At 40.1% G+C, this 15,542-nt stretch overlaps 1 protein-coding gene and 1 long non-coding RNA gene across 4 annotated transcripts in view; one reads left to right on the forward strand and one right to left on the reverse strand.

Annotated features, from left to right (window-relative positions):
• Positions 1–15,542, forward strand: part of CABIN1 (calcineurin binding protein 1) — a 106,301-nt gene that overhangs the window by 43,440 nt on the left and 47,319 nt on the right. For all 3 annotated transcript variants that reach the window (XM_066331188.1, XM_066331190.1, XM_066331189.1), the window contains exon 30: positions 3,619–3,732. In XM_066331188.1, coding sequence (XP_066187285.1) covers positions 3,619–3,732 — 114 coding nt within the window. The remainder of the gene's footprint in view (positions 1–3,618; positions 3,733–15,542) is intronic.
• Positions 1,928–5,459, reverse strand: LOC136368800 (uncharacterized). Its single transcript, XR_010744909.1, has 3 exons — positions 5,155–5,459; positions 3,599–3,701; positions 1,928–2,977 (listed from the first exon to the last, which is right to left on the reverse strand). It is a non-coding gene; the product is annotated as an uncharacterized lncRNA (long non-coding RNA).

Consider the following 15,542-nt stretch of genomic DNA (forward strand, 5'->3'; position numbering starts at 1 on the left):
ATGGCCAAAATTCATGGTTGGCTGGGAAAAGGAGAGGATTGGCAGGTCTCCATAGTGCATAGAAAAACAAGTTTTCCATATGCAATCTGTTTTCTCCCATTTCACAGTTTTCCTGGTTTTGCTGTTGTGAGATAAGTGAAGATAGTCGTTGAGTGCTTTTTTATTTTAAACATCCTTTCAAACTCTTTGAACATTTTGTTTGGCTACATGTTCTGTTGGGCTTTTTTCCCCTGCAAAATCCAGCTTAATATTTGGAGTCTATTTTTCTTTGTTTTAGTCTGTTATCAGAACAAATTTATACATAGCTGTTTTTAGTAGGAGTAAATGTGCAGGGAAGTACGGATGAATGTTCAGAAATTACTTCATTGCCAGTTTGGGCCGTAATTTCAATTTCCCATCAACACTGTCTTGAAGTAAAGTCTTCATACTTTGTGATTTTTACCTCCAAAAGGAATGTTGGCACTGTTTGGAAGGAGAAGTTAGGACTTGGCAAGACACTGTTTGTCAGTGTAACTTTGTGAAAAGTATTCTCCTTCTGGTCCTTATGGATCCATATGTGGAATTGGTCTGATCATCTGGAACCAGTAGGTTGTCAGGAAATAAAAATATTTACTTACATGCTTTTTTTTAAATCTCAAAGTAAGAAGTGCTCTGTAAATCCTGGAAGAATCTGCTCAAAGACTATTTGTGTGAGTTTTTAAGTTTGTATGTTCTATAATGTCTGTTATTAGCAGAGCCCTTAGTGAGGAAATGAACGTTGGGTGTGACATGAGGTCAGTGAAGTGACAAGTTAGTCAAACCAGGCATATAATACATGCGTGTAGAAATTGCAAGATTATATGTGTGTGGGCTTAATAGATACAGACAGAATCTGGAAGCATAATAGATGTAACCACTTCAAGTAGAAACAGTTTGATAATAACAGTTCATTTAAAAGGCCACCCTTCAAATCAGTAGTCTTTTTATTTTGCTTTTGTTTGATGCAGGAGTAGGGGGAGGTTTTTGAGACAAAGCCTTCTAATGGACTGTAAATTAAATCAGAGGGAAGGATTGAAGTATACTGGAGTGGGTTTTTTTCACCTCTCAGAAATGCTTTTGTGGAGTTTTTAATTTAGGTAAAGGTGCTTCTGACACCATTGAGTTAAGGGGTATCCATCTCAGGTGGCTCAGAGCTTCACTTGGTTGACCCTAAGAGATTTTCCTTTTCTACTTCAGCTTTTTTGCAAGTTACTGTACCCTGTCAGTCATCTTGTCTTTGAATCTTGGGGTGATAAAGATGTGGGAGGCAACAGCTGAACTGGAAAGAGTATTTCATAATGGCCCTGAGTCAGACAGCCAAATCCAGCATTTCAGACTGGCAAGCAGTGTGCCAAGAAGAATAAATCCTTTTTGCTGTGTCCTGGATCCCTTCACCCACTCCTAATAACTTCATCAGCTGAAAACCAAGCAGAGCAGACTCTGAAATCTAATGAGTTGAGACCTGCTCAGGCATATTTACTGGGAATAAGTGATCATGCTGATTTAAGGAGAAGGGTAGTGGAAAATCTGTAACTATGTCTTTTATTCCTATTAGCTTTGATTGTGTGAAGTTACCGTGTAATTGCCCCATTTGTCTGAATGATCTTTTCTCCTCCTAGCTGGGCTAGTGCCATCATCTTGTTCAATAAAAGCCTGTGAATTATGTGTACCAAACACATGCCTGTGGATGGTCAGTGTAATGTGCACAGCACATCCCAGCACCAGAGCATGAGGCTACAATTAATGAGACAATTAATGATCTCTTAACCTTTTCCTTGTAAAGCTTCCATTGGGGAATACATCCATAGCTCACATTTCTTTAGACTGGGATTTTAGATTTAAGCTTTGTGGTGGGATGGTAACTTTCTTAAGGGTTTTGTTTTCCTTGAATTTTTATGTGATAGTTTTAACTGTAAGATTCAGATTACCACACATTAGGCAAGTTTTACTTCATTTTCACACTTCGAATTAACTTACATTTCTGATAACTATGACTAGCACAAAATGAAGCATTTATGTGCCTGGATCTTGGATGTTCCAATACGCTTATTTTTGTTGGATTCTCATTTTATTCAAAACAAGATGACTTTCATGGAAGACCAGATTTTTGTAGGTCCTCTTGTGTTGTATTTTTTCTTCTGTATGTAGTTCCAAGTATTTTTCAGGATTAGGTTAACAGGATTACAGCAATACATATTACAAAAGAAGTTATGTAGAAAAAAGTTAGTGTGCAGCTGAGTTTACACCCTCTGCTTTCTTCAGTCTTAATTAAATTTGACACTCAGTGGTAATAATTAAATATACTGATTCCCATGACCAGCCAGAAAGTACCTTGTGATGTTTATGAGTGAATATGTATTTGTTCCATACCAAAACAAAGCTGTCCAAATCCCCTTGGTTATGCTGCACTATAACCATATAGGTCCTGTGTAAGTACCTCTATGAGCTCTTGGAATGAGGGATTTTTGACACCCATAAATATCTGGTTATTATTGCCAGCATTCAGCTCTCTTGCACATGAATCCATAATCAGCATTTTGCTAGAGGGGATTGCTCCAGTTCTGGTAAGACATTGGAGATTTCTGCATGATTACTGTCATTAGCACAAAGGCACTGATGATTGAGCAGAGCTTTTGCTGTTTCACCAGGGTCTCACAAACAAAAATAATCTGGAGCACAGGATAAGAACTTTTCTAATAACCCCCTCACCCCAACATACACACACACACACACACAAAAAAAGGATATTACATGCTGGAATATGCTTCTTGGATGGACATGATTTAATCACATTTATGACTCACAGAAGTGTATTTCCAGTCCACAGAACACAAGCCAGAGTGCAACATTCTCATTTGTCTCGATGAACCAAACATCTTCCTCTTTCTTTCATGTCCTCTGTTGAGAAGTTTTCTCTACAAAAGCTGGTCAAATGCGACTCAAATGCCACTTTTGAACCCTGAAATGAAAAATGAAGTAAAGCAAAGCTTCCATCAGTGGAAGCTCACAATTAATAATTGTCCCATCTGTTGGTAACATTCTGCCTGGAGCCAACAGCTGTCCCCTGGTTCTCAGCTACACAAGAGAGGTTCATGCACTGAACTCTTTAGAGAGATGGTCCTTTTATCAATTTTTGGTTGTCATCTATCATTTAGTCCCCTACTGATACTTTCTTGTTAATTGATTGAGTGCTATTAACCAAGTTTGATGAGAGTCAGGGAGTTTCCCGGGAGGTTAAGTGAACTTACATGGAGGGCAGTGGCTGGGTAGGTCTAATTAGATAACGAGGCTAAAAAGTCTGATTTCGCCAGCCCACTAAAAGAAGGCTTTTTAAACCTGAGGGTCAAGGCTTCAGCCCTGGTAGGTATTCCCTGTGGGTTCCTGTCCTGAGGGAGAGCTGGGAGTGCTTCCAGGGAGTGTGTGGGGACAACAAATACTGTTGGAACAGCAAGTGTGTGGAAAACGAGACAAGACACTGCAACTAACAAGTTAATTGATTCTTAAAGTGGTTAATAAACAAATGTACTTTATTGTGTACTTCCACCTGTGGTGGCATTTCCACGCCCTGGCCACGACTGACCTGTCTGTCGTTGTCCACAGAACCTGCAGTGGGCCCGGGACGTGCTGCTGGGCAGCGGGGTGCCCTGGCAGCAGCTGAAGCACATGCCTGCACAGGGCCTCTTCTGCGAGAGGAACAAGACCAACTTCTTCAACGTAAGTTTACACAGCTGGTAAACACAGCCCTCCCTGCAGCACCTGCTTCTCATTGCAAAGGTTTGCAAAGGGAAGGGGATGGGAAATTCCACACAGGCGTGTTAAACAAGCCCTGAGCAGCTGAAGGAAAGGAGAATTACAGAGAGATTTACTGGGTGAATATCTCTCTCTTGAAGGGAGCCACACTAGAAGGATTATTTCTGGTGAGCTTGAAAACATGGGGAGAGAAGCACCAACATTTTTTTCAGTTATGCATCATTTATGATATATTCAATGGCTGAGCCCTCTTTAACAATTCTAATTTTTAAATTTCATCTTAATTATCCTCTTGTTTATTGTTTCTCAACTTGAACTGCATTTCTCATGATAGAAAAATGGTGCTATTTGCTGTGAGAAATCTCCTGAGTTGAAAGGCGCTTTCTTGTGCTCTGCTCTCTGTAGCTTGGCTCAGCAGAAAGTCTCCAAGCCCCAGCAGCCCTGTCACAGAGACTGTCCCTGTGTCTGTGATCAGTGCCACAGGGGTGTCTGTGCCTCTCACTGATGTGGGACACAGAATGCTTCTGAGACTCACATGGGCATTTATTTATCACATTACCTGCTGTGATTGCCACTTACACACTGCTATTGTCTTTGGTATCTTTGGCTTTTCTGTGGTATGTCCCAGGGGTTTTGCCTTTTGTTCTTTTGTGGTAAGATTCTTCAGCAGTTCTGGTTTGCAGTGCATGGTGAGAGCCTGGAGATGCTCTCCTTGCCCTTCTGGGCTGAGTACAGTCCAGATGAGTTATGTGGTTGCCTGTGGTGGCAGTGACAAAAATTTGTGTCTCTGCTTTCCCATCCACTACTTCTGTTTTAATTTTGGATTTGGGAAATTTATTTCAGCTTTGTATCTGTTAACATCTATCTTCATTTTTGCTGTATGTTGTGTTAATTAGCACCTCTCTGCAAACTTCTTTTAAGTACAAGGTAAGTGCTCTTCTCTGATTATAATCCTTCAGATGGGTTCAACACCTAAGGAATATTGACAGTGGTTCAAATTGATTCATGGATCAGTCTGCAAAAAGGGTTTCTATATCATTGCATCTTTCTGGAGCCAGCAACTAAATACCATGCATCCATCTGGTCACTCCCCTTCCTCCTTTTTTCTGATTCGCCTCCCTCCATCCCCGTGGGATGGGGAGGAGAATCAGAAAAAAAGGTAAGGCCCATGGACTAAGATCAATTAAAAAAAGGAAATAAAATACATTATAATGATAGTAATGAAAAGGGAGGTAAGAAACAGAGAGGAATAAAACCCAATAGAAACGAGTGATGCACAGTACTCAGGGATACTCAGTACCTGCTGGCTGCTGTACCAGTTCCCCAGCAGCAGTGGGCCCCTCCCAGCCATCTCCCCCCAGTTTCTATACTGGTCTGTGTACATACCTCTGTTCCACCCTTTGGCCAGTTCCAGTCAGCTTTCCTGCTCCCTCCCAGCTTCTTGTGCACTTCCTCACTGGCAGAGCCTGGGAAACTGATTTAGAGTAAGCACTGCTTAGCAACAACTACAACATCACTGTGTTATCAACATTATTCTCACACTGACTCCAAAACACAGCGCTGTACCAGCTACTAGGAATAGAATTAACTCTATCCCAGCTGAAAGCAGGGCACAGCCTGAGAGGGCAGACTAAACACTGGTGACCTGATTGATGGCTCCATGGCTTTGTGCTGATTTCCCTGCCAGTTTTCCCTACAAAAATCCTGCTGTGATTAGCCCCTCACACTGCCGAATGCTTGGACTCAGATTCACACAGTGTGAAGTATTCTCCTGGAAATTAATGGAAATATTCAACATGCTTCAAGCCAAGTGTGAACTTTGCATGATCCAGGCTGACTTGTTCATCTCTGCAGGGTTAAGTGTCAAAAGTATTCTGGTTTAATGTATGAGGAAGATGAGCAGTAAGGAACTGAGAGGTGTGTTTCTACTTGAAAATGTGAATTACTACATTAAGAGAGATCGGTGGTTGACCTAAATCTTGTCTAGTTTTTGAATGTTAATGCCAGCTAATTTAATTTAAAGAGATTCCACTATATTCCTAGGTGGAATCTACTAGCATTATTTCAGAAAGTAATTATTTCTTACTCTGCATACTGATGATTTTTATACTCTGAAGGATGAAAAGTGCTAGTATAGATACTAGACAGCAGTATAATAACGTTATTTTGTAAATCAGCAAAAAGTTGATTCCCATAATGGATTTCTTCAATCAGAAATCAGATACACTTTGAAAGAAAAGAGAACCTTCAACAAAAGGTATATGCTGGCCCAGTGTAGTATATTGGGAATACTGGTAGAAAAGATAAAGGGTGTTGGTAAATGATATTCTCAGTTTGAACTTGGGTCTGTCAACATACAAAGGTAGTGTTAGTCTGGAGTCCTCCATGCAGACCACTGTCTCCAGGCTTTAGACATTTTGGTTTGGGGATGAAGTCCAGTGTCTCAGCTGTGGGGACAGCTCGACCTATTCCTGCATGCATGTAGGTTAGTCTTCCTGGTAACAGGCACGAGTTTAGCATGGTAAAATATTTTGGTGGTCTCATTTTCTACCCAGCTATATTTTCAAAATCCTCTTCAAGTAACATTGTGTGAAGCATGTGGCATTAATCCAGAACAGATGACACAGACTTAGCAGAGTGAGAAAATCCAGATCTGAGAGGGAAAGGGCTACAAGTGCCCATGACAAAAAGCTGGTAGTGTCAGCTGACATTCCAGAATTGGACAAACCTAAATCTCTGCACAACTTGGAAAACGACCTCTCAGCTCTGCATTGACCTTGCCTGGGTTAAACCACAGCTCCTCTGTTCTCATACAGAGCTCCCAGCCAGGCAGTGGGGAAGAGACTGAGCTGCACCATCTGGGTCAGAGCTCTGGTGTGTCATCCCCTGTGCAGATGGTGCTGCAGCCCACTGTCCCAGCTCCTGTCTTCACATACAGGCTCGGGTGATAAAACACAAATTCTAGCACTCTGCAAAAGTAGTCTCATCTAATCTTAGAAATTAAATGGCCAACCTTAAGATTTTCTAAGCCTATTAATGTCCCCTAGGGCTATTTCCAAGAGAAACCTTTTACCCAAAGGATTTATTTGCTTCCATAAAATGCCTTTAGTTTTCTGTTTTGGGAACTCTTCAGCCTTCATGATACAGAACAGTTAAATGCATGTCTCAGTGGATTTTTGTAGATACTTTACTACTGGAATACCTTCTTCTGCTGGAGCAAGTAGCACTGGTGTTTTTAATCTCTCATAGAGAAGATTTAGGGTTGTTGAAATTACAGCTGACTGAATTTTACAAGCGCAAACAACAGAGTGCAAGAGAGAAAGCTAGCAGCTCCTCCCAAACATTTTATAAATCATGCATGCTCCTAGTAGAATTATTTATGAAATGTTTATGACAGCACTGTATGAAAAGAAATAAACCTGGGTAAAGCTGTCTCTTGTTAAATTCTACTGCAGAACTGCTGGTCTGGATCTGTGTGTCACGGGCTGTTGTATAATTTGTTAGCTGTCACTCACCTGCAACTTAAATGAGCAGAAAAGGCATGTTCAGTTAGCCCTGACTTCTTCTCATTTGACTTATTAGAATAATGTCAGGATGCTCAGAACTTCCCTTTTTCAGTTCTAAGAAAAAATAGTGTTACTGCATTATTATACCTGTTTGTTTCCTGAGCAGTAAAGAAAGGCCTTGATTTTCTGTAAGCAGAGGTTTTTGCATGTTCATGGCTTTGTTAGTAATGGCAATCATATGAATGAATATTGCTGTTAGATTTTAAGAAATTTTAGCTGTGCTCCTATAAATTACTGTCAAATCTGTTTTGTTTGGCCATTTCTCTCTTGCATGTACAGGTATATTCCAGCTTTTCTTCTCTTCTTTTTCTCAGTGTGAGTGTAAATATACACAGAGAATTTTTTTAGGATGGCTGCAGGATGGTTTCTATAGTAACTAAATTAGAAATTATTTCAGCAGGAAGGAAAAAAAAATCCCAATATATTGCTTTATATAGTAGGGCACTTCCTTATATATCCAGATTTCATGGTACTATTAATAAAACAAAGTTAAACTTTGTGCACAGATGATGGGCATTGATCAGGCTGTGGGTAGGTGGGGATTGTGGAAGAAGCATTTTGGTGGTTGAGCTCCACATACCCCCAAGTTCTCCATATGGTTTAATATACACTATTTGTATTTTCCTGGCACATCTTGTGTGGTAATAATAATAATCTGTTGTAATAAAGATCTTCATGTCCATCTTTGGTAACTGTTCCCCACAGACAAAAGCTGTGCATGCACACCATATACTATAGTGTAGACACTGATGTGCGTGAAGTCTTGCTGTAAACTGTTACGGATAATTGTTCTATTTTTAATGCCAAAAGCAATGCAGTGTGTTTATTCTCTTCAGTATGTGTAAAGCCCTTCATTCTGTGGTCTGGGCAAGCAGGGTCAAATGAAGGTGGGGGCATCCACTGAGTGCCTGAAGCTGGAGACAGCAGTGAGTTCCCTTTATTTTGCCTTTGTTCATGCCAAGTGTGACTGGGCACTGGCAGGAGACTCTGAGCAGAAGGGTGAGCTCTGGACACGGAGCAGTTGAAGTCTAAAGTTGGTGCTGCAGGTTTCTAAAAGTAGTTCTTACTACACAGCATGGTGTTACCCAGTGGGAGCTTTTCCTGGTACTTTCTGTGTGGCAGGTTCTTAGTTGTATTCCAGGCTGAGTTACATCTACCTGTCTTAGAAGGAAAGTTGGTTCTGAAAAGGAGAGCAGGGTGCTGGTTTGGGTTTCTGTGTGACCAGAGGCATACAGGTGAATTTGAGATGCAGAAACAAAGGCTCTTATGAAGTCCCCAATAAAGGGGCCAAACAGGCAACATGCCTCAGCTCTCCTGGAAGTTGAGCAGTTCTATCCAGGAAATTCCATTTTCTGCCTCAATTGTTTTTATACATTTCCATAGATATACATTACTGGTCACTGTCAGAAAAAAGGCATTGAGTGAATATATGGGATTTTCTTTTGATCCAGTCCAGCTGTTGTTTGTTTCTCTCCCGTTTCCTGAAGTGTAACCTCAGCATTAATGATTCTCATGTCTTTGATTAAAATGAAAGATTGGTTACAGAATTTAATGTCTCTGTTAGAGACAGCTGGTTATATATCATCCAAGGGAAGAGGGGATTCCATTAGTGGTGCTCTGAACCTATTTTAGATGTGTGTTCTGCCCAGTCTGTGTTTGCTACTAATGTTTGCTTGAAGAAGCCCCAAGCAGCACTCAGGGCCAAGGGGCAGCTTTTCAGGGTTGCTTGAGACAACCTGACTGAAACCTGCTATGTACTTGAAAACTTGAAACTGCAGGCAACAGCCAACTAAAACCATTTTTGTAGAAATCTTACCACTCTGCTTTCCTTCCTGTCCTTGGCTGGTGAGAGATCTGAGTTACCCTCCTCCTGCTCATAGCTGATGTGTCTCTTTTTGGTTGGCAAATGTGCTTGCAGCTCCTAGACATCTGCTATGTGTGGAACACCTACTGCCACTTAAATCAGGCTGGGGGGAAATGGAAAAAACTTGAAGAAACTTACTGTGCATCCATCGAGTTGAGATTGTGCCCTCAGCATGGTGAGAGGTGGGGTTTAATCATGTATAGAGGTTCTAAAAAAATTAATGATCATGTTTTAGTTTGACCATGATTGGTCCTGAAAAAAGGTTGGTCTTTTTAGTGCTTCAAATGCTTTATGTGAAAATAAGTACAAGAGGTTGCCAATTCAGATTAAAAAAATAAAAAAGAAATCACAAGGGACATTGCAGAAATCACAAGGGTTTAGTTATCCCGTTTTGCTGTTCTTCTTAGTGTTTTGGATGCCATTTTTATGCAACCACAAGGGAACAGAAACCATAAAGAAATCATTAAAAAAAAAGCAAAACCCCACTTTGATTCCAGCAACTAGATAATGCTTGAAGCAAGTTATTAGATTTAGTACCATTTGATATGCAGAAACAAGTGTCCAGAAAAGGTGACCTCCACCACTGACACTATGTAGTTGGACTAAACAAAACAGTAATGCGATCATAATGACAATGTATAATAACAGTCTGATTTGTTTTTCTACTACTTATTTTTCTTTTCTGTGCTTAGGCTAGGTAGATAAGGACATCTGGTTAGGAGATGGTTAAATTCCTCCCTACTTTGGAAGGTAGCATTGTCTTTAATCTCTTGAGGAGATGTCCATATTACAGGCATGAAACGTCAGTGTTTTCCCTGGGCAGGAACAGGCCCAGCACAAAGCCAGTGCTCTGCTTTGTGGAAGGGCTGTTCAGTAATGGCAGCTCCTCCTGCCAGCTCTCCACTGACTGGGAAGTATTCAGATGTTAAGTAAAAGGCATCTCTTTGCTACAGATTTTCTCCTTGTGCTAGGGAGAGCGAGCTCCTGGGTGAGATGCTGTGACAGTTTGGGAGCTGGTGCTGTCAGCAGTGCTGGGCTGTGCTCAGGAGGCTCCTGCAGTGGAGCTGTGCTGCAGAGGGGCTGGGAGAGCTCTCCTGGGGCACAGACAGCACAGGCACTGCTGCTCTGCCTCACGTGGGCTGGAGCTGCCACACTGCCTGCCTGGCCTGCTGCCCCAGGAATTTTAACAAGGATTTCATAGCTTTTCCTACGTTCCTGAATAATGACATTATAGAGCTATTGTTCTTCATCTGTGTGAGGAAACCATTTCTGGTGTGGTGAAGACATTTCTGTGTGGAAAACTGTTGGGAATAAATGAAAAACCCTCCAGGAGTCCCTTCTGAGCCAAATGATTTTATGATCATGTGCCTTAATTTGTAAATACAGTCAGCTGTATAAATGGTAGATATTTTATGGTTGCAGTACAAGCCAATGTTTGGAAGACTGAAAACTGCAAACAAATCACTCCTTTCCCATTATCTTTTCCTTGTTTTTCTTCCTTTTTGGTCTTTGCTAATTTTCTCCATTTCCCTTCCCTTCTGTATCTTCTGCAGAGCAAAATAGTGTTACAGGTGTGATGCTTCCAGCACTTATCATTGAATGTTCCTTGAGCCATAGGATAGAGGAAATCCTTCTGGAAAAAAAATCATGGTCTTTCCTGCCTGCAGATTCAAGAAAGTTTATTTGCATTGATTAAATATGATTCTTATTTACAGGATTATTTTTTGCATCAAATCTAGAAACTGAAGGGGTTTTGTTTGTTTTTAATGACCACTTAAATTTTGGACAAGCTGATGCATTAAAATGAGGTAAGAGTCCAGCCCTTTTCTCAAGCCATGACTGAAAGTCAATTTTATGAAAGTGAATATATGAAAGATTAGTGACTCTGTTGAATTTACTGAGGTTTATGTGTTTGAAATAGGCCAACTCTCCAACTGTTTCTGTGTGGAAAAAAGTGACTTTTCAAAAATCCACGTATTTTAGTCAAGTAATCATATTAGTGTCCGTTGTTTTTCTTGTCTAGCATGATAAATGGCCTCTACTGGGGAAAGGGGAAGCAGGAAAGTGTGATACAAGTTGTCCCTACAGTTAGAGTTTTTCAGAAAAGAAATAATTTACCTTTGATAGTTGTTCTTTAGTCAGTAAAAAGCTGTTTTCCCTCTTTGCCACTTGTATTTCCATTTGTAAAGTTAATGTCATTCTACTCATCCATCCCCTGTCCACTGACTTTCTAACATTTTAGTTGCAAGAATGCTTTTAGTAGGTGGAGAGGAGTTTGTTCTCTCATACTCTCTTAGGCAGCCTTAATACCAGCTCTGGGACCGAAGGTAAACAAGGAGTTAACTGTGCAAGTGAAACTTTCATAATGATTGGCTTGAGCCCAGAAACCCAGCAAGCAATGAAGCCTTAAAGTTGCCTATAAAAAGCTAGATAACTTTTGCAACCTCTGCCCAACATGTTATTTACAGTTCTTCACTCCATCCTCTTGGAAAAACAGAACTCATCAGTGAAAAATGTCCGTCGTTCACAGAGTTTTCTGTCTCAATATATACACACTGTTCTTCCTGGCCAACTTTGCAGGCTTCCAAGGCCCAGCCAGTAAAGATGCCAATAAATCTCAATCCCTGGAGATACGAGCATGGGCTTTGGAACTGTCGCTTGTGCCAGTGGATATTAAACAGCTCTTTTTTTCCATTCTGTTTCCCTAGGAAAAGTTTCTTCTTTTGTTGAGGAGATGAATTTCTAGGCAAAGGTAAGGAAGGGAGCAAATGACCCTGAAATAAATGAAGCTATTGCTGTGTGGAAGAGAGATTGTCATGGAGATTGTAGTGTGTTACAGGACAGAAAGCGGTTCGTTTTAAACCTAAATCTTAAAAGTCTAACAGCAACCATTCCACCCACTCTAGACAGTATTTGAAAAGTGGAGGCTTGCTGGAATACTGTGTGATGAGTGTCCTTTTACAAATGTGTAATGAATAAATCCATAATTTGATTTTTCCATCTGCTAGCTGTGTATCAGATACGGGTGGGAGAGCTACCTCTAGGCACTTAATGGGATTACTTTTACACTTGGATTGGCTTCTTTCCTCTTAAAAAAATTTAAACAGGATTTTTAAACTAACTTAAGGTTTTCAAATACAGTAGGAGAACAGAGTTTTAAAGGTGGTGATCCAGGAAAGGTCTTTAAAATACATGTTTTTATATTGTATGTTATATGTCTGTTATCCATTTATCAGACTAGTTTTTGCAGGTTCTTACTATGAGTTATTTCTCCTAATTTTATCATGGAAATAAATGGCAAGAACAGTTACATCAGTGTAGACTGCTGCATAAACAAAACAAAGCAAACAAACCCAGAAAAGACTAAATCTGGAATCTTCGAAGAAAATCTAAGACGTAAAATTGAATCTTAAATTAGCTGTCATTAGCTTTCCTTTCTCCTACAAATTCCTACAGTCTTTCTCTGAAAGCTTTGACACAGAATTCCTATTAATATCCGTGTGTGGAGTTCACACAGGAGTGTTGAGCAGGCCAATAATGTGCATGTGTCTGAAGTGGTGAAGCTGTACCTTTTGTCTTTAAATACCCCCTTCCTTTGTTCTCAAACTGGTGGCATCTCTGAGGACATTTATGTAATGTTTGTAGAGCCAGAATCAAGACATACTCAGGGGAGTTTTCTTCAATGCTCCCTTCTTAGTGAAACTGTGTGTGATAAAGCCAAGATGAAGAGTGCTTTTTGATGAGCTCTTTCCACCAGTTGTATGTTCAGAGGATTCTGTGATGTTAACCAAGGCAGTTTCCTCTTCTGTACATTCAATTTTGGACATATTTCCACAACTGCTTCTGGGGGAGATATCAGCCTGTATATCTTGCTCAGTACAGCACTTGTCTGTTCCATGTTCCAGGTATGACAGATTATTTTCATTCCTGTGTCTTGTCTATGTAAAAACACCAATCTCACTGTGAAGAAAAAAGACCCCAAATGGCAATAAGGGAACATAAAACCACTTCCACCAGCTCATCCTGCCTTTCTGGAACCCCATGAGAATTTCCTTCTGCACCAGTGATGGTTTTAATTTACCTGGGATTATGGTAATTCATTATAACATTCATCCTCATAGAAAGAAGAGAATTAATAGTGAAATTAACTTTATTTTATTAAACAAGTGTATTTCATGAGAAATATCCCAGGAATTTCAGTTCTCTGGAAGATGATGTAAGTATTTTTGATGGATATACAGTGCCTTAGTGCAAAACTGAAAACAGAAGAATGTGGGATGAGAGCAGCATGGTGTGAGTCTGTGTGCACCTGTGCAAGCAGGTAGCATTTAGAGATAAATATTTTTAACTTAATGGCTACAGCAAGATGTAATTGGCCAAGTTAAAAAGGTTAAGATGGAGAAGATAAGATGACAGATGATGATAGGTAAGAGCACGTTTGTTGCTGTGTAGGCTGACCAGTTTGCTGGCTGACTGCAGTGTCTACATGGAGCTGAAATGTGGACATTGAAGTGGGAGTTCTCTGAGTAATAGTGCTCCATCTTTTGGCAAAATTCCTGAAGTTAGAGGAGTAAAAACGTTGAATATTGTATAGTGTGTTATTGTTCCAGACTCTTTGGCTCCTGTGGAGGAGGTAGGATTTCCTGGCATAATATGAACACTTTTGGAGTTTGCGTGGTAGCTGCTGTGGGAAACAGCAGGGGTTGGCCACTGAGACAAGGTGACTTTCTCAGCCTCCTGAGAGGAATTAAAACAAAACAGGATTGAGTGGGTGAGTGAAAGTGATGAAGCTCACAGTGGTCAGTATTTCAGTGTGCTTCCCTGAACACTCAGATGTATTACTCTGATCCGACAAGGGAATTTCTGTAAGAGCTTGAGTGACAAATGGCTTTTTTCCAGGAGCTTTATGGCCTTTGTTCCTTTCAGTTGCCTCCACTTCATCTCCTCCAGTTTGCTTACTCACCTCCTGTCAATAACGTTTCACTAATTTGGCTTTTATGAAGTTAATTTTTCTATAGGTTAGAGGAAGGAAAATCAGAAAAAAAAGCCACCACAAGCTTTTCACTTGAAGCACTTTCTCGCAGTTACTCAGAATGAATTATAAATTTTTCTGGCTATTTGCTTTGCTGACACAGTAAAAAATCCAAACTGAAAACTCCTACTAGGTCATTTTCTATTTAAATCTTTATCTCTTCAGCTGCTCCCTGTGTGTATATTCAAAGTGAATTAGCACTTAGACTATGATCTCCTGTTTAGCAGACTGAAACTAGTGGGAGTCATTAATACAATGGCATTTTCTTAAGTATTCAGATGTTTGAGATAATTTAATGAGCTTGGTGTAACAGCTACAATGATTTCTGTTTACACATCCCTGGTTCATTCCTCCTGACAGACTACACGAAGGGTTTAAAAGTATGTGTTGGGGTTTGTTACTCATTTTTTTCTTAATTAGTAGTATAACTATCAACTACAGCATTTCAGAATCACTGGGCTGCAGTTATTTCAGAGACACTGAAGTGACTAAAGGATTTCCAAGTGGGAAAAATCTGGACAAACCTGCAGATAGGCCAGGCTTTTATGTCCATGTAGCTCATCCATGGAGAAGAGTTTCAGCCATCCCAACCTCTGGGACACTTCAGCACACTTCTGTCACGGGTGATCTGCTTAATACAGAGCTCATCTTCTATGTTTCTAATCTGTGTGTGTCACAGCTCCTGGCAGATTCAGTGTTAAAAAAGCTGAAATAGAATCATAAATCAGATTTTAAGGAGAAGCAGGGCTTGCCAGTCCGTGTGGTTGTATAATGAAGATGGAATTTCTGAGGTGAATGCAGTGCAGTGATTTCAAAGGTATTTTCTTGGTAGCATAAGGGGAAATACTCATAAAGGGAATGTAAGTGTTGAAATGAAATGCACATTCCAAATACTTTGTAAGCTGAAATACCGACAATGGGATAAACTTAATCCTTAAAAATTGTATTTAGGGCCACATAAAGGTGCTGTTTTCATGCCTTTAACACAGTAGTTTTTCAACAGGCTTGAAAGAAAAACATATGGCTTTGTTTGCCCTTAGACTGACAGCTCTGTACTAAAGGTCTTACTGAAAATTACTTACTTCCCAGCAGGTTTCAGGTCAGCGTATTTTCACTGTGATTTTTTTTCCAACTAATAATAAAAACAAAAGCATTTTTCTGAATTTTTTATACTAAAAAGAACATTACTTTCAGGACCAACAAAAATAATACTTCACGTTTTCTAGTGTTTCAAATAAAACATGCAACTATGTACACAGACATTTTCTGAAAGTTAAGCTTATTTCAAACAAAGAGATCTTGGAAGCTTTGG

The sequence above is a fragment of the Sylvia atricapilla genome, chromosome 17 (assembly GCF_009819655.1).
Source record: "Sylvia atricapilla isolate bSylAtr1 chromosome 17, bSylAtr1.pri, whole genome shotgun sequence".
NCBI lineage: Eukaryota > Metazoa > Chordata > Aves > Passeriformes > Sylviidae > Sylvia > Sylvia atricapilla.